The sequence below is a fragment of the Mesoplodon bidens genome, assembly GCF_964165515.1.
Source record: "Mesoplodon bidens genome assembly, chromosome: 6".
In the NCBI taxonomy this organism is placed as follows: domain Eukaryota; kingdom Metazoa; phylum Chordata; class Mammalia; order Artiodactyla; family Ziphiidae; genus Mesoplodon; species Mesoplodon bidens.
Window position 1 is genome coordinate 24,169,863 of NC_138162.1, and position 17,485 is coordinate 24,187,347.

Consider the following 17,485-nt stretch of genomic DNA (forward strand, 5'->3'; position numbering starts at 1 on the left):
ATGCATGTGTGAATGAATGAATGAATAGTCCTCTAAGGTAGATATGATCACTGCTACTTCACGGAAGGGAAAAGGGAGGCTCAAAGAGGTCAGACAGCTGGCCTCCAGCCACAGCACCTGGGCAAGGTGGTGCTGGGACGGGAACCCAGCCTGCCTGCTTGCCTGCCTGCCACCCACACAGTCGGGCCCTGATCTTTGGCCTGCAGGACAACATCTTGACCGACCTGAAGGTAGAGAGTGACATCCTGGTGTCTTCAAAAGCCCATAAAGAAGAGGCCAAGGTAGACGTGGTCACCCCCAAGTCCTTCAGCCAGCCAAGCCGCATGGGGAAGTCCCTGATTGAAGACACAGCTGTGGAGGTGGTCAGGAAGATCCTTCAGTGAGTGGCCTGGGTGTACACAGTGGGGCCCTGAGCCTTCGGGAGCCAGCCCCCATGTGAGCCCACCCTTGACAGCCGTGACCTTGTGCGGGGGCTTCTCCTCTCAAAGCCTCAGCTTCCTCCTCTGAAGTGGGGCTCACGATTGGGCAGACTCACGTGGCATCGTGGGCTAACTGGGATGGTGCCCAGTGCCTGGCCTGAGCCGTGCTCATGGTCACTGGGGAAAAGCTCACATCCTTTCCTTTGGTTTCAGATTTCCTGACTCAAAATGTCCAACCCAGCAGCGTGACAAAGAGCGGTCCCAAACAGGTAGAGGCAAACAGGTCTCAGGGCACCGGTGGTGGGGCAGCTGGTGGTGCCACCCGGCCCCCCCTCACCTTGGATCCTCTGTTCTTGTCCTGGGTGCTCGTCACCCAAAGGCTTGAAGCGACTCCGGAACCGGGCAGAGCACCCTGTGAAGAAGGGCTTGTCCACTGCCGGTGCCACCGTGGCAGCGAGGTAGAAAGGCTAGGCTGCCTGCGATCTCCCCTCCGCAGACCCCACCCCGCCACCATTTACCAGACCATGTCCTCAGAGTGCACCTTCTGTGCTCACAGCCCTGACACGCCAAGGGACCCCATGAGGGGCCAGCTCTGACACCGGCTTTAGACTGGTCTGTGCTCACCCCTGCCCAGTGGCTTGGCTCGCATGGCCTCCCACCCTGGGAACCTGTCTGGGAGTTGGGTGGTTTTCCACGGTATTGTTTGGCTTCCTGGATTGCCACTAGAAATAGCAATCTGTCCTCCTGCAAGTCTGACTTCTGCAAGCCGGCTTCTTGAGTTTTTTATTGTAGCTAAGGGGTTGGTGTCCTAGGCCGGTTGTTGCAGCTTATGGGCCAGAGTTCTCTATTTATATATGGTTCAGCTGTTGTCCATTTGCATATTCAGTCTCTCAGTGGTTACCAATGAAGTACATGTTGCTAGGGCTGCCAGATAAAAATTCAGGATGCCCAGTTCAATTTGAATTTCAGATGAACAACACATAATATTTTTAATATTATATATGTGTGTCCCAAATATCGCATGGGATGTTCACTAAAAATTTCTCATTGCTTATATGAAATTTGAGTTCTTTTTAAAAATTTATTGTTGTATAGTTGATTTACAGTGTTGTATTAAGAAATTCAAGTTTAACTTGTATTTTTATTTGAAAATTTGGCAACCCTACATGTGGCTCAACCTATTTTTCTTTGGGTCCTCACCACAGAAAAGGATACAGATCTCTGGGCTCGAGCACCTCTGCCCCTTAACCACTCTTGGCAGCCTTGTGTGAGTTTTAGTGGTCAGGGCTTCAGCCCCGTGATAAGGCTGTCTCCAGGGCTGCCAATGGGGAGGGAGCACCTCGAAGCGCGGGGCCGCACAGGCAGGCCAGGGTGGGGCTCACGCGGGCTCAGATCTGCCTGTGTTTATCTCCAGCCTCCAGAGCACTGCCCCACCTTTGCCCCACAGCATCACACAGTATGCCAAGCCCAACAGACGAGATAGAAAGTACTGGGTGCTCGGAGACAAGCCACCTCCTCCGGCAGAGTAAGTGTCAATGCCATGTCCTTTAATTCCATTTTAACCTGTCATCTTTGTCAGGGGGCAGCTAAATCTAACTCAGCTAAGGGAAATAGGAAGTAGGGGGCAGAGCAGGAGAGGTTGGCATGGGGATGGGTAAGGGTCAAGGTTGGTTTGTCTCAGCCTAACTCACCTAAATTTATTGAGAGATATTTCCACCAAATTTAGACGTTCACCAAGAAGACATTCTTTTTTCCTTTGAACAATAAGTTCATTTCTATTCAGTCACCTTTTGTTCCTTAAGGGCCAGCTGAACCGTCTACTGAGACTTGGTAGTAGGGCAGCCAGTCAAGGGGCTTTATAGACCTTGGGCCTGAAGCACCCAGAGTGGCCCACTCGGGAGTAGCTCCTGGCATTCCAGTTGCCTATCACCCCACTCCAGCTGGCAAGGCTTCTTTGGATCCTGGAGGAAAAGCCAGCTACAGAACAGCCTCGAGTCCCAACAGGGACCTAGAGAGTCAGGTTTCAGCTCTCAGTGGAGCGTTGTAGCCAGATATTGAAAGAGACTAGAAGAACAGAGATTTGGTAAGAACTGACAAAACGTACATGACAGCAAGATCCATGCCAGTTTCCAGGGAGGTCACAAAACCTCAAAGCCAATGAATAGGGATAGAATCTACTAATCACGAGAGAGTGCTATAGTTTCCCACTGAAACATAAAATTTATGTTGCCCTTTTTTTTTCCGCTGCGGAGCACAGGCTCCGGACACGCAGGCCCAGCAGCCATGGCTCACAGGCCCAGCCGCTCCGCAGCATGTGGGATCCTCCTGGTCCGGGTCACGAACCCCTGTCCCCTGCATCGGCAGGCGGACTCTCAACCACTGCGCCACCAGGGAAGCCCCCTTCTTTTTGATTCTTGTTTACAAAACAAGTCTGGTCTCATTAGCTTTGGCCTGTAATTATTTACATAAATGCAGCAAGCGTGGTGACTGACCACCTAAACGTTTTACGTTTACATTGCTGGAACTTTTCAAAAAGAATCTCAGATTAGACTCTTAAAAGCCTCTTGAAGCCAAAAAGGTGAGTCAGATTTCACCTGCAGTACCTATAGATTTGGGTGAAAGCCTCTCTTCTTGAGGTCCCCACAGTACCTTAAGGTTTTCCTTACTCACCTGTGAGGCTGGGAACTTCATAAGCCAGGTGCCAGGTGGGTTTTCCCAAGAGGGCTCTGAAGCATTGTCTCCATGAAGTCAACCTTAGTTTCTTGAAACTGTTTGGTCATATCTGATCCTATGCATCATTGTCCATATGACATTTCAGTCAAAGCCTTGGTTATACATCAATGTTTCCAATTACATCCTGTTACAAGGAGGACAGCTTTTTGTTGAATTCACAGAAATAATTATATTGCCATAAAATAAGTATACTTAACAAGAGTTTCCGAATTGTAGAGTGCATATGAGCGGGTGAAACATCCAGCCTGTTTCAAATTAGCCCTTTTTCCTCTTTAGCCTCAGGCAGTTGCTTTCAGGAGCTCCTCTGTCCCTTGAGAGCCCTGATGGGGACAGGACGCCTGAATTTAGTTCAAGCGACTGCAGGGGGCTGAGGGCTGGAGTGGGAAAGGAGAGGTCTGGCAGGGTGGACAGACGGACAGAGGAGGTAGGGCTATGAAGGGGTCATATCAAAGGAAACCAGGGAACGGAAGGGAAGGTGGAAGGTGGCAAAAGGAGGAAGAAGGAGCATAGGCGTTGGGGGGGAGAGAGGTCTTAGAGGGGGTCTCCCCTCCAGTTTGGGGAGACCTTGTTTCCCCAAGAAGCCAATGTCGTTCCAAATTATCCTTAGTAAAATCACGCCAGGGTCATGAATCACACAGTGGAAAAGTATTTGGGAAAGTATAGTGAAGGCGTGCAGAGGAGCCTAACGTTGGCTTGAGGGGAGAGTTTTTGTCAAGGTCAACAGACAGCAAATTACTTTTCCAGAAAGCAGTCAGGAAAGGTATAGTGAAGGCCATAAGTTTATGCCTTTTGTGCATGTCCATGGGTCCCTCTACCAAGGAAACCATCTATCAAGAAGAAAACACTCGCATGATATACCATGCAATACTTTTTATCCCAGTTAAAAATGGAAAAAAACCCTAAAGGTCCAAAAATAGGGGATTGTAAACCATGGTGCATACATACTCGATGGTGTCACACAGCCATTTAAAATGATATCATAATGTAGGGGGAACACTTTTAAGTGTGCAGAATGTAAAATGCACATGAACCTAGTTCCAAACCAATTTAAAAATCAGCAGAAGGGGGCTTCCCTGGTGGCGCAGTGGTTGAGAGTCCACCTGCCAATGCAGGGGACACGGGTTCGTGCCCCGGTCCGGGAAGATCCCACATGCCGTGGAGTGGCTAGGCCTGTGAGCCATGGCTGCTGAGCCTGCACGTCCGGAGCCTGTGCTCCGCAGCGGGAGAGGCCACAACAGTGAGAGGCCCACATACCGCAACAAAAAAAAAAAAAAAAAAAAAAATCAGCAGAAGGAAATACAGTAAAATGTTAGCATTTATTTTTTCTTCTTGCTTTTCAGCTTATTTCTAATTTTCTTTAATTATGATGAATTTTTAAATGAAAGATCACATGACTTATATACATGTATTTTAGAAAATGCCAAAACTGATGTGTGTGTAAAGCAGTCACTGCATCACTTTATAGAAATTGTGAAAAAATAGTTGTCCTATAGGTCCATGCAGTTCTAACACATCTGTCCCTTATTTCAGTCTTACTGTTGAGGCAGTTGACCTAACCAACAGGAATATTCACTGGATCTGTGCAGGTTTGTTCAGTAAAGACCCTGTGTGCGCACAGTCAACCCAAAGGCCAGGGGTACCAGAAAGAGGATGTTTGGTCCTACAGGCAGTCTTGCTCATTCGACTAATATTTATAAGAAATCATTCTTTTTTCCCTCAACCAAGACTGAGGCACTGCTAGGTGCAGGCACTGCGATGGGACAGGGGATTCCATGGTGAACAAAAACAGATGCACAGTGTGTGTCCTGGTGGACTTTACCAGGTGCTGGGAGAGATGGGGCTAATGACCAGTCACGCAGATCAGTCCCCAGTCCCCCTGTGGGGAGTGCTGTAAAGCTGAGGGCCACGAAGAGCATTGGAACAAGGCAGTCAGGAATCACCACTGAGCCAGGATCTAAGGAAGAGCAGGAACAAACGTGACCAAGAGGAAAGTTAGTGTTCCCTGGAGAGGAATCAGTGTGAGCAATGGCCCTGGGGCAGGAATGAGTAATTACAAGAAGTGATGAGGACAAAAGAGAACAGAGACACTTGGAAGCTGCCAGGCTCAGCTTGTCACATGCAAGAGGCATTAAACTAGATGAACAGAAATATTAGGTGGGGACGTGCTTGGGCATCCTGAGCTGTCCAACTCCAGTTCTGGCCGGGTTGCTGAGTACTCAGAATGTTCAGTCCCTTTGGTTTTGTCCACACCATTTAGTGTGATTAGACAAGGCCTCTCAGGGATCTGTCTCCTGTGTGTTGCAGGGATTTTAAAGGCATCATCCTGAGCCTCCTGTGGCAGAGCAACGAGCACCTGCTGACCGTGGTGGAGGTGAGGGCTCTACCTGCCCCTCTGCCATCCGCTGGTCACACGTCCCCAGTGGGCTCTGCCTCCTGCCTTCTGCTGATAATGGCCTTTGGGTGAAACTGAACAAAGGGGACTGCAGCCCTCATGACCACGTGACCCAGCTTCTGTCACCTTATGTGCTGTCTTTTATCCTAGAAATTAAAGCTCATCCATTCATTTACCCATTTATTCAGCCACCAACCATTTCTTGACTACTGTGTGTCAGATACGGGGTGTGCCAAGAGGAACAAGCCCCGTCTCTGTCCCTGAGAGGCCAGCACCCAGCAGAGGATGACAGACACGGTGGCACCACAGAGGGATGGGTGGGGCCATGGGAGCAGGGGGCCTCTAGTAGGAGCGACCCAGGGCCCTGGTCCAGTGCACCCCACACAGGGGTGTCTCTGTGCTTCCTGTCTGCCTCCCCCTGGGCTGTGAATCTTTAGAGAAGAGCTCTGGGTCATCCGTATTAGTGGCCCAGCTTGGCGCTTCAGAGAAAGCTCTCGGCCTGGTGGGTGGAAGACCCATTTTAGTCTTGAAGGATACATAGAATTATACCATTGGCTCGCTCATGCCTCACACAGCCCTGGGATACTGACAGTGGTGACAAGGACAGACAGGGAGGAGGAGCAACCCTGGCAGAGAGGACAGCAGTAGAGAAGGCCAGGGGGTGAGGAGAGCACGATGGAGGATGCCAAGATGCTGGGCCAGAGCCCCCTTGGGAGGGGCCTGGCACCCACACTTTCAACCCTTTCCTGCAGGAGTTTTACCGCAAAAAGAAGCACTCAGTCACCAGGCCCGACTGCATGTACGAAACCTTTGACCAGTGCGCAGAGAACATCTGCAGGAAGATCCTGGGGTACCACAGCCAGGCTGATAAGTACCACAACTCCTGCCTCATAGGTGGGTGTGGCCAGCAGATGGGCTTCAGGCCGGTGGGGTGGGGGACACAGAGCCTCTCACGGCCTGAATGATGCCTTCCTGACCTGGAGGTCACTGGGGAGGCAAAGGAGCCTCCCTGTGAAAAGCTGACATCTTAGAATTAGGTAAAAATCTTGATCAGATTTAACTGGGGAGAAACAACAATGCCAAAACAAATTCACTTTTCTCGAGAAATATGGTGATTTGTATCACTAAAAATGTTTCACTCATTGAATAGATATTTTTTACAGCTTTATTGAAATATTCACTTAATGAATTTAATTTTAATACATTTAATTTTATTTAATTTTAATATATTAAAATACATTGAATTGTACACTTTACACCCATTCAGTGGCTTTTAACATAGTCATAGAGTTGTGCAACCATCACCACTGTGAATTTTAGAACCCACTGTCCCTCCATCATGTCCCCAGCCATAAACAACCGCTAATCTACTCTCTGTCTCTATAGATTTTCCTATCTGGGCTTTCACATGAATGGGGTCATGCAGTATTGTTTATTCGTTACGGTGATGGACATTTGGTTGTTTCCACCTTTTGGCAATTATGGATGATGCTGCTGCAGACGTTCACGTGCATATTGTGTGTGGATGTGTGATTTCATTTCTCTTGGGTTTATAACTAGGAGGAAAATTACTGGGTCATATGGTGCCTCTGTGTTTAATCATTTGAAAAATCCTTCCACAGTGCCTACTGTATGGCTGGCCTGTGCTGGGTTTGGGCTACGATGAACTTGATAGACATAGCCTCCTAGAGAATAGGGACATGAAAAGAGGCAGGCAGGATACATCTTGCCATTTATGTTTATTATAACAACCTAAAAGGAGCTGTGAAAACACACCCATAGGTCCCGCCCCCATTCCTATTTCTCCATGTCCACAGCTATGTGTGTTTTTTGCAGTCATAAGTCCTGATTATTTCTGCTAGTAAGGCAGGGAACGTGAGGGCCCATCACAGGCCTTCTGTGTTGGTTGAGGGGCAGCACGGGTAGAAGAGGGAGAGGTTTAGGGGACGGCCAGACCTGGGGTCAAGACCCAGCACTGCCATCTCCCAGCCATATGACCTTGACCAAGTCACCTTCTCTTGCCTGTAAATGGAGATAAGGATAATACCCACCATGCAAGGCTTTTTGAGGATTAAGCCCCTCATAGCCCTGCCATATGCAGGGGAAATCATCAGCAGTGGCTCTCATTACTGTAGCTGTAGAATGACTGGAATTGAAACTACGGGCAGCATTTTGTTTCTCTAGCTCAGAGTTTCCCCATGTGAACTCTGGGGGATCCCATCCTATGGGATCTGCCTCAAAAGAAAGGTTCCCTGGTCAAATGGGTTTGAGAAATGCTGCAGATTATGTCCCTCTCGGGCAGATTGACAGTTCACATTAAATGAGGACTTCCTTTTCCTTCAGGGAGTCCAGTATCCTGACCAACTCTCCCACTGAAAACATGTAAAAATCCTGGATATAACACTTTGGCGGTAAACTTTTAAATGCATGGATGAGCTAGCTATAAAGTAAGAAACATACAGGGCTTCAAGATTAAGTGAGAATAGGAAATCAGAGATAAATTGAGCAGTGACTCTGGCTATTGCCATGAGGGCTTTGCTGACTCCCAGGTCCACTTGAGCCTCTGTTTTCATGGCCTCCAGGACACTGAGAACAGAGACCAAGCACCAGACGACCCAAGGTGGGCAGTCTGAAAGGGCACAAGCCACAGAAAACAGGGTCTCCACAGGGCTCCATCTGCCTAGTAAGGAGAATGAGACAGAAACCACATCCCCTCCTCCCCCAGTGACTAGAAGGAAACTGTCTTGTTATAAGCCGTGGCACTGGATAAAGAAGAAGAAAAACTCCAGTGAGAATCCATAACTATAAGCCAGCTCTTATGTGGTGTTTAAACCTGAAGTCACACTTAGATAAACCTAAATTCAACTTTGTGTTTGTGGATCATCCATAAGACCTCTAGCTGATACCTTAGCTTAAAATGATTTTGAGTTAGTCATGCCCAGATGCTTGTTTAGTAGAGATACTACAGATCCTCTCCAGAAAAGCCCACCTTCAGTTCAGGCCTCCAGGGATTCCCACAAATAAAATGCCCAGAATAAGAGTTCACCATAAAACACACACACACACACACACACACACACACACACACACACACACACACACACACACACACAAAGGCACCTTGAGCATGAGGCAGCAGAATGAGACCAGTAAAGACTTCAGATATTGAATGTATCAGACACAGAATATAAAATAATGTATTTATTTAGAGTTAAATAAAAGAGGAAATTGAAAGCATGAGTAAGGAGCAAAAGACTATTAAAATGACCAGGTAAATATGAAAGAGAACCAAATCAAACTTCTATATTGGAAAAATAAATCATTGAAATTTTAAAATTATGAATGGCTTTAATACCAAAGAAAATAACCAAAATGCAGCACAGAAAAACAAAGAAATGGAAATACGGGAGAGAGGTGAAGAGAGATGGAAGAAAGAGTAGGTCTGGCACGCAGATATTTAGAGGTCTAGAGGGAGAGGAGACTAGGGTCAAGGCAATATTTGAAGAGATAATGGATAAGACAGAACTGCGGAAAGATGCAGTGCCTTTTAAAAGCACTGGAAGGTCCTACAGAGAGTAGAAAAGAAGTCCTTTGAACTTGTTTAGTCTAGTACTTTTAATGCTGGTTTGACCACAGGACCCCTTTTGATGGAATAACTATTAACACGTTGTAGACCAAGCCTTTCTCTTTGGGAATCTGCTTTGAGCCTTTGTTGGAGAGATTGCCACAGCAACTTAGCTCTGCTCTGTGCTCTTCCCTGGTCCCCCACCCTCAATTCCTACAGAATTACGGGCCCAGATGAGGAGATTTGAGGAGCTATTGCCCCAGGTGTGTTGGCTGGTGATGGAAAATTTCAAGGAGCACCACTGGAAAAAATATTGCACCTCTACCAAAGAGATCCGGGGACAGTTCTCGAATTATCAGGAACAGCTGGAGAGAAGGAAGGTGGGGCCCCCCGGACCAGCGCCTCCTCTCCAGGACCAGAGGCCCTGGGAGTTCAGAAATGGAGGTGGGGCGCCGGCAGAACTGAGTCCCAGGGAAGGACGTGGGCCAGGCTTGGGATGGTTGGATGGGGGTGAGGGACACTAGGCACTGGAGAGACGAGAGCTGAGCCAACAGCTCCTTCATAGAAGGCCTTCAGCACGCTCCTTGTTGGATTTAACCAGTAGGTCAGCTGGTTCTACGGGGCTATGGCCATTGAGATCAACAATAATTGTCCACATGGTCCTTCAAGCCATGGGACGTGGATGCTGTTGATTTTATTGGACTGAAACCCTGACTGTTCTGGGGCAGATGCTCAGCTCTCCCACTTCTTAACCCTCGGAGTCAGCTCCAGCCATGCCCCTGTCTTCCCTCCTCTGCCACTCCTCAGCCCTTCACACACCCAGGTCAGTGCACACATCAGTCTGGCCGTAGCCATAATTGGCAGAGGACATAGGCCAGTGACTTTTTGCTCCTGACCTCAAGACCAGGTCAAAAAACCTACTGATTTCTGGATTTTCTGAAGGATGAAAATGCCCAGAAGCTCCACCCAAATCTCGGACACCCCACACATCTCCAAGAAATGGAGTCTCTGTGTCAGGTGGAAGAGAAAAGGCAGGAAGATTTGGACACCTTGATTGCGGTGACCAGGGAGCAGCTGGAGGTCAGTAGTGCCATCCACTCCATGTCTAGATGCTGAGGGCTGCACTGCCCTCCGGAGGTCATCCCCACTGACAGCCCAGCAACAGCACTGAGCACGGCCCTTTGCTGACACCCTGGCCAAAGCAGGGTATGAAAGCAGGCGGGTGTCATAGGTGGAGATGGTCTTTATTGGCCGTTGTAACTTGCATTTTTAAATTTCTAACTTAGTTACTAATGAGAACTTCTTTTCCAAGATCCATGTCAAGTGTTATTTCCTCTTTAGTAAATTGTCTATGTCTGTCCCTTGGCCATTTCAGAATCATTGCCTATCTTCAAACCAAGTCCCCTCTAGGGAGAGGCCTCCTGGGGAAGAGCAGATGCCTGTTAACTTGGACACAGTTGACATGAGGCCCTGGTCTTGTCTCACATGCTGCTCCCCAAATCCTCCCTCAGCCTGTCTTTGGAGACAAGTTCCTCTCCCTGCAGCACTGTGCTCCCCATGTTTCCTCCAGGAGTTCACCCGGAAGTACAGCCGTTTTTTTATAGCCAGCTTGGCCGCCTTCACTGAGAAGTTCCTGCTGCAGTTGGATGAGGTGGTCACCATTGACGATGTCCAGGTTGCAAGTATGTGCGCCACCGGCCTTGTGCCCTGGCCCCAGGGGGTGTGACACAGGGTGATGGGCCTGGGGTGGGTGGGGTGGGCCGTCCGCTTTCCCGCAACTCCCCCAGAATGAAAATACATTCTCTATGGAGGGGACTGATGAATTTTTGTCTGTTTTAATTAAAACTCTCTTTTTTTAAACTAAAAAAGCAAATCCCAAATGAATCAAAGATTATATATAAAAAATGAAATCCTAGTGCTAAATGTTTTCATAATCTTGGGGTAAGGACAGCTTTCCTAAGTATGAGAGCCAGAAGCCATAAAGGAATGGCTGGTACTTCTCTGTGGCCAAAACAAAAACAAGGAAAAATGTCAAAATATGGAAAGACGAACCACAAACTGCAAAAATATTCCTAATAACTAATAGGTCAGAGAATGGCCTAATATCCCTGTGGTATAAAGAACTCTAACAGGCCAAATTTGTAAAAAGAGATAGAGAACAAACATGCAATTCAAAAGGCCAATAAATTTAAAAGATGCTTGACTTCACCAATGATGAAAAATGTGAATATAAACATTATTAAGATATCATTTCTCGCCAATAGCCTGGCAAGGCTTTTAAGTTCAGTGACAGCCAGCACTGGTGAGGCTGTCAGGAAGCCTGAGCACCACAGAGCCTCTCAGAGAATTGTACGTCCACCCCACTCTCTTGGAGAACACTCTGTCGGGGCCTTCAAAGTCCTGAGCGTGTGTGCCTTTGACCTAGCCGTTCTAACCCCGGGAATTTATCCAAAAGAAATACGTGCATCCTTTTTCAAAGATATATTTTCAAGCATATTCTTCACAACACTGCTTGAAATTGCAAAGAATTGGAAACAATGTTAATATCTACATATAGAGGATTGGGTAAATAAATTATGGTCCAGATGTAGGAGGGAATACTGTGCAGCTGTTCAAGTGGGTGTGGTAGGTCTCTGTGTGCCACCCAGAAAGTCCTGAAGGAATACTGTCACAGGAAAAAGCAAGGTGACCATTTATACTTACCTATGATACTATTAAAAAAACACATATGTGATATAAACATGCACCCTGCATATATGTAAATGAGTCTGTGGGGGAGACAGACAGAGACAGAGAATGAGAGCAACGGAGCCTGAGAGACAGGTACCAGACTGTTGATGACCATCTCTGGTAAGTGGGGCTGTGAGAGATTTCTAAAATCTTTTCTTTTTCCCCGTTAGGTGATGTTTAAATTTTTTATAATGTGCACCAATTACTTTTATAACTACACAAATATTCAAATCATATATTAAATATTATCCATTTATCACTAATCTATTAAGTAAATAAATATATTATTTTTATGTTTTTAAGTTTTCATTAGACAGACAATGAATATTTCTTACAGTAAAATGAGAAATTCAATATGAGTTACAAAGAAAGAGAAGAACATGGTCATTCTACCCAGAAATAAGTGCCCTTAACACTGGCTGTCCTCCTTCTCCTTATTTCCCTTCGGGCACAGGCCTGTGTGTATATCAGTGGGGGGATGGGAGGATGGATCACAAGTGTGTGCTCTTTTGTAAGCTAATTTCCCTTTGGGCGGATGCTGGGCAAGCCAGTCACCACCTCCTTGAGCACTTTCAGTTGCTGTTCATCGTATGTTACTGATTAGTTCCATGCTGGTGCACATCGGGCCACGTCCAGCTTTTCACTCCTGTAATCGTGCTGAAGGGAACGTCTGCATCCATATTTCTCTGTTTCAGGGCAACAGATTCCTAGAAGTGGACTTTCTAGGTCAAAATGTATATGAATTTCGAGGCGTTGGTCACTTTCCAGTGTTGGGGGTCTCTTTGGCAAATGTGAGCCTGGTTTGGGAGAGCAGAGCCTGCAGAGACCCTGGGGTTCAGACTTGAGGGAGAACAGGCGAGAGGAGCCGGCAGGGAGGCAGCCTCGGTAACTTGGAGGGAACCGCCAGGCCAGGGAGACCCCCTGCACCAGGTCTGCAGGAGCCTCTCCTGCTCTGTAAGTCAGGCTTCTGAGCCAAGCAGCCTGGCCCTGCCATCCACGCAGACCAGGGTGCAGAGGGCTGCTCACCACGTGGACGGAGCCCCTTTCTCTTCACGTCAAAGGGCAGGTCAGTGAGCTGGACATGAGAGGGACAACCTTGAATGTATGCATTCCAGGAGAAATTCTTAGTTCAGGACCCATTTGAGCTAATATAAGCCAAAGAAGGCTCTACAAAGCATATTCAGGGGCTCACAGAAGCTGCAAGAAAGTCAGAGCATCATTCTGAGGGCTTTGGAGCTGGGAACCATGTCCAAACCATAACTCGCATCCTCCAGCTTTGACCCCCCTGCCATCTCCTTGGCCCCCACCTGTGAATATGGTGCATTTGGCTTCTGTTTGGGAGGGGCCTCTGCCTCCTGCCTGAGACTCCAAGTGGGGAAGAGGGGAGCGAGCCCTCATTTCTCTAAATGTAAGGTCGGGGCTCCCCTTGATCTCAGGCTGTGGGTGAGGCGGCCGTCAGTAACCTGTCTCTTGCCTGCCAGAGATGGAGCCCCCGAAACAGAAAACATCAATCCTAATACGGAGGAAACTCACCGGGCTCTCCCTGAAGGAAGAGAGTGAGAAGCCTCTGATTGAACGGGGGAGCAGGTGAGAGCCGAGAGCAGGGAGTAATACCACAAATGGCTGTATTTGCTGGGGGTGGTGCAGTGGAATGGTTAGGGCCACGAGCTCTGACGTCAAACAAACCTGGTAATCTTGGGAAGGGATTGTGTCCTAAGCCTGTTTCCTCATCTGTGAAATGGGCATGGCAGCCTACCTTACCTGATATTATGAAGAGAAAGTTCAATGAGATTGTACTTGGAGTGCCCCGGCACATACTAAGAGCTCAACAGCTATTAGTTCATGTGATGAGGACCCACAAAGGGGTCCCCAAAGAAATGGAGGCCTGTCCCAGTGTGGGGCACATTCTCAGACTGCTGGTGGCACTGTGATCCACTACAACTGTCCATCATGTATGACAAGAGCTACCAAAGTGCTTGTCCCCTGTGACCCAAGAATGTTACTCTGGAAGAAGAAGTAAGGCAGCGATTTGCCCAGCTAAGTTGTCAGCAGTGGTTTTATAGCAGAATAGGAAAAGCAGGCCAGGAACTGATGACTGCCACCTCGCTGGCCAATTGATGAGGAAACTGAGACCCAGAAAAGGGAAACACCTAGAGGTGTGGGATTCCCCTTCCCCATGCAGAACACAACTGTGTATACACATGGATTTAAACTGTATGAAAATGCAAACAAGAACTTGACGAAGCTTAATGTTAAATGCTCAGTAGGGTTTTTCTTTTTTCTTTTTCTTTTTTTTTAACATCTTTATTGGAGTATAATTGCTTTACAATGGTGTTTTAGTTTCTGCTGTATAACAAAGTGAATCAGCTATACGTATACATATATCACCATATCCCCTCCCTCTTAACATCTCCCTCCCACCCTCCCTATCCCACCCCTCTAAGGGGTCACAAATCACCGAGCTGATCTACCTGTGCTATGCGGCTGCTTCCCACTAGCTATCTATTTTACATTTGGTAGTGTACATATGTCCATGCCACTCTCTCACTTCCATTCTCTACGTCTGCGTCTTTATTCCTGTCCTGCCCCTAGGTTCTTTAGAACCTTTTTTTTTTTTTTTCAGATTCCATATATATGTGTTAACATACAGTATTTGTTTTTCTCTTTCTGACTTACTTCACTCTGTATGACAGACTCTAGGTCCATCCACCTCACTACAAATAACTCAATTTCATTTCTTTTTATGGCTGAGTATTATTCCATTATATATATGTGCCACATCTTCTTTATCCATTCATCTGTCATGGACATTTAGGTTGCTTCCATGTCCTGGCTATTGTAAATAGAGCTGCAATGAACATTGTGGTACATGACTCTTTTTGAATTATGGTTTTCTCAGAGTATATGCCCAGTAGTGGCATTGCTGGGTCATATGGTACTTCTATTTTTAGTTATTTAAGGAACCTCCATACTGTTCTCCATAGTGGCTGTATCAATTTACATTCCTACCAACAGTGCAAGAGGGTTCCCTTTTCTCCACACCCTCTCCAGCATTTATTGTTTGTAGACTTTTTGATGTTGGGCATTCTGCCCGGTGTGAGGTGATACCTCATTGTAGTTTTGATTTGCATTTCTCTAATGTTTAGTGATGTTGAGCATCCTTTCATGTGTTTGTTGGCAATCTGCATATCTTCTTTGGAGAAATGTCTATTTAGGTCTTCTGCCCATTTTTGGATTGGGTTGTTTTTTTTTTTTTTTGATATTGAGCTGCATGAGTTGCTTGTAAATTCTGGAGATTAGTCCTTTGTCAGTTGCTTCGTTTGCAAATATTTTCTCCCACTCTGAGGGTTGGCTTTTCGTCTTGTTTATGGTTTCCTTTGCTGTGCAAAAGCTTTTAAGTTTCATTAGGTCCCATTTGTTTATTATCAGGGTTTTTCTTTTAATTAAGACGTTTAAAGCATGATAATTTTTTTTTAAAGAAATGCTAACCTTCTTCACCACGGATGAAGGGTGTACTGTGAATGATGAAAATAAGCCTGCAGGACTTTTCATGCATGTTTGTTTGTAGGAAGTGGCCAGGAATCAAACCCACCAAAGTCACCATCCAACACAAGATTCTCCTCCAGAAAACACCATCAATCACTACCACCAAAACGACCCTGGGCCACCTGGCGTCCGTGGAAGCTCGAGATGCTATCTATTTGGTGAGTGGAGAGACAGGGTGGAGTGGGTGCACCTCAGGAAACGCAGGGCAGCTCGGTGTGTCTGCCTTGGGAAGGAGGGAGCTTGCTATCATTTGGTCCATGGAGCAGATGACACACGTCAGGGTGCCCCAGGGCACAGTGTCAGCACTGGGAACAGCCAATGTTCTTAAGCACCAGCAGGTGAGCCACAGGTTGTGTCCAGTCCCAATGATAGTTCGGGTCTGATGGTGCGAGCCCCAGTGCTGCAGGAGCCCAGCCGAGAGACACCGCACCCAGACTTGGGTGGGGGGGTGGTGAAGGAAGACTTTCCGAGGAACAGTTGAGACAGAGTGAGGGGACAGAGTAGTCAGAGGCATGGAGGCCGTGGGAGCAGCGGGTGACGACGGGTGGAATAAGGGACAGTTCCTGAGCACCTGCTGCAGTTTCTGTTCTCGACGTGAGCCTTCTCGTTGGATCCTTGTAACAAGCCCATGAGGAAGGTACAATTGTCCCCATGTTGCTTCTGAGGACACTAAGACTTAAAGAAGTGTGTCCCCTCTATGGCACTGCAGAGTGGCAGAGCCAGGATTTGAACCCAGTGCCTGTTAGACCCCATGGTGCCTGCCCGAAGAGGAGGCTGCACCCAGAGGCCTCCTGCGGGACCTCTCGGCTCTGAAGATGTGTGGACCTTTGTTCCTGGTGCCCCAGAGAGAAACCTCATCCTGAGATATGCTGACCCCAGTATTTGGAGAGCCCTCAGTTCCCAGGCCACCGTGCTAAGACCCAGGCAGAGGGGACAACTCTGCTGCCAAGTTCAGTGAGGGCTCAGGCCTAGTGGGCTCAGCCTCTGGAGGAAGCCAGGACCCCTGAGCTTCAAGGAGGCTACAGTGTGGGATGGTGATTAGGAAGGAGGGCTGAGTGCAGAATCAGGTAGAGCAGGTCCTAGTCCCTGCTCAGCCTCTTTCTAGCTAAATAACCCCAGGCAAGGTTGTGAGCCTCAGTTTCCCAATCTGTAAAATGTGGGAAACAACCGGGCCTGGCTGATGGGTTATTGGGCAAAGTAAATGAGAAATGACTTGTGGAACCCTAGCCGGTGCCTGGAGTGGGTTCAAAGCTAACTGCCAGCAGGTTACAGTGTTCCTCTAGGGCACAGAGCCCAGAAGCCCTTCCTCACGTGGCTTCCTCCTACTGTTTGCTCCTAGAAATATTTAGCGTCATTTGAAGAGGAGTGGAAGAAGATCCAGGACGACAACACACTGCAGGTGAAGGAGGCTCAGCGCTGGAAGGACAGCTGGAGGCGCTCTGTGCACACCATCCAGGGCCTGTACTTGTGACACCCGGCAACCCACTCCCAATAAAGGCTTATTTTGTGTGGACTCCTCGTCCATCCACCCACCCTTCCATCCATCCATCCTTCCATCCGTCCATCCATCCATCTCTGCTCTATGCCCAGCGCTGTACCTTCACAGTGACCAGGACACGTTGTGGTCCCTGCCCACATGGAGATCACTTCCAATGAGGAACACAGAGGTGAAAGGGGGAATTCCACATGGTCAGCTAGGACGGCGGATAACAGGAATGGGTAACTTAAAACAGAGATCAATACTTCAGAGGAAATAACTTCCAAAAGGCATGCTGGGCACTTCATCTTGGAAAATTAAAACTTATGGGCAAGAGTATATTGCACATTTAACAAAACATGAGGTTTTGTTTTTGTTTTTTTTTGCGGTACGCGGGCCTCTCACTGTTGTGGCCTCTCCCGTTGCGGAGTACAGGCTCCGGACGCGCAGGCTCAACGGCCATGGCTCACGGGCCTAGCCGCTCTGCAGCATATGGGATCTACCCGGACCGGGGCACGAACCCGTGTCCCCTGCATCGGCAGGCGGACTCTCAACCAGTGCGCCACCAGGGAATCCCAAAACGTGAGTTTTAATGGCAGCTGTGTGCTGATTCCTAGACCCAA

The 17,485-nt window shown here is 47.8% G+C and overlaps 1 protein-coding gene across 2 annotated transcripts in view; it reads left to right on the plus strand.

Moving 5' to 3' along the window:
• Positions 1-17,241, plus strand: part of CCDC180 (coiled-coil domain containing 180) — a 56,403-nt gene extending 39,162 nt beyond the window's left edge. The window contains exons 27-38 of one of the 2 annotated variants that reach the window (XM_081238370.1): positions 207-379; positions 633-688; positions 799-877; positions 1,867-1,944; positions 5,457-5,523; positions 6,297-6,438; positions 9,329-9,489; positions 10,052-10,189; positions 10,680-10,791; positions 13,321-13,426; positions 15,408-15,543; positions 16,725-17,241. In XM_081238370.1, coding sequence (XP_081094496.1) covers positions 207-379; positions 633-688; positions 799-877; positions 1,867-1,944; positions 5,457-5,523; positions 6,297-6,438; positions 9,329-9,489; positions 10,052-10,189; positions 10,680-10,791; positions 13,321-13,426; positions 15,408-15,543; positions 16,725-16,856 — 1,380 coding nt within the window. In that variant the 3' untranslated portion in view covers positions 16,857-17,241. Of the gene's footprint in view, positions 1-206; positions 380-632; positions 689-798; positions 878-1,833; positions 1,945-5,456; positions 5,524-6,296; positions 6,439-9,328; positions 9,490-10,051; positions 10,190-10,679; positions 10,792-13,320; positions 13,427-15,407; positions 15,544-16,724 lie in introns of both variants that reach the window. The other variant, XM_081238369.1, reaches the window with a different exon arrangement.
• Positions 17,242-17,485: the final 244 nt, after the last annotated feature.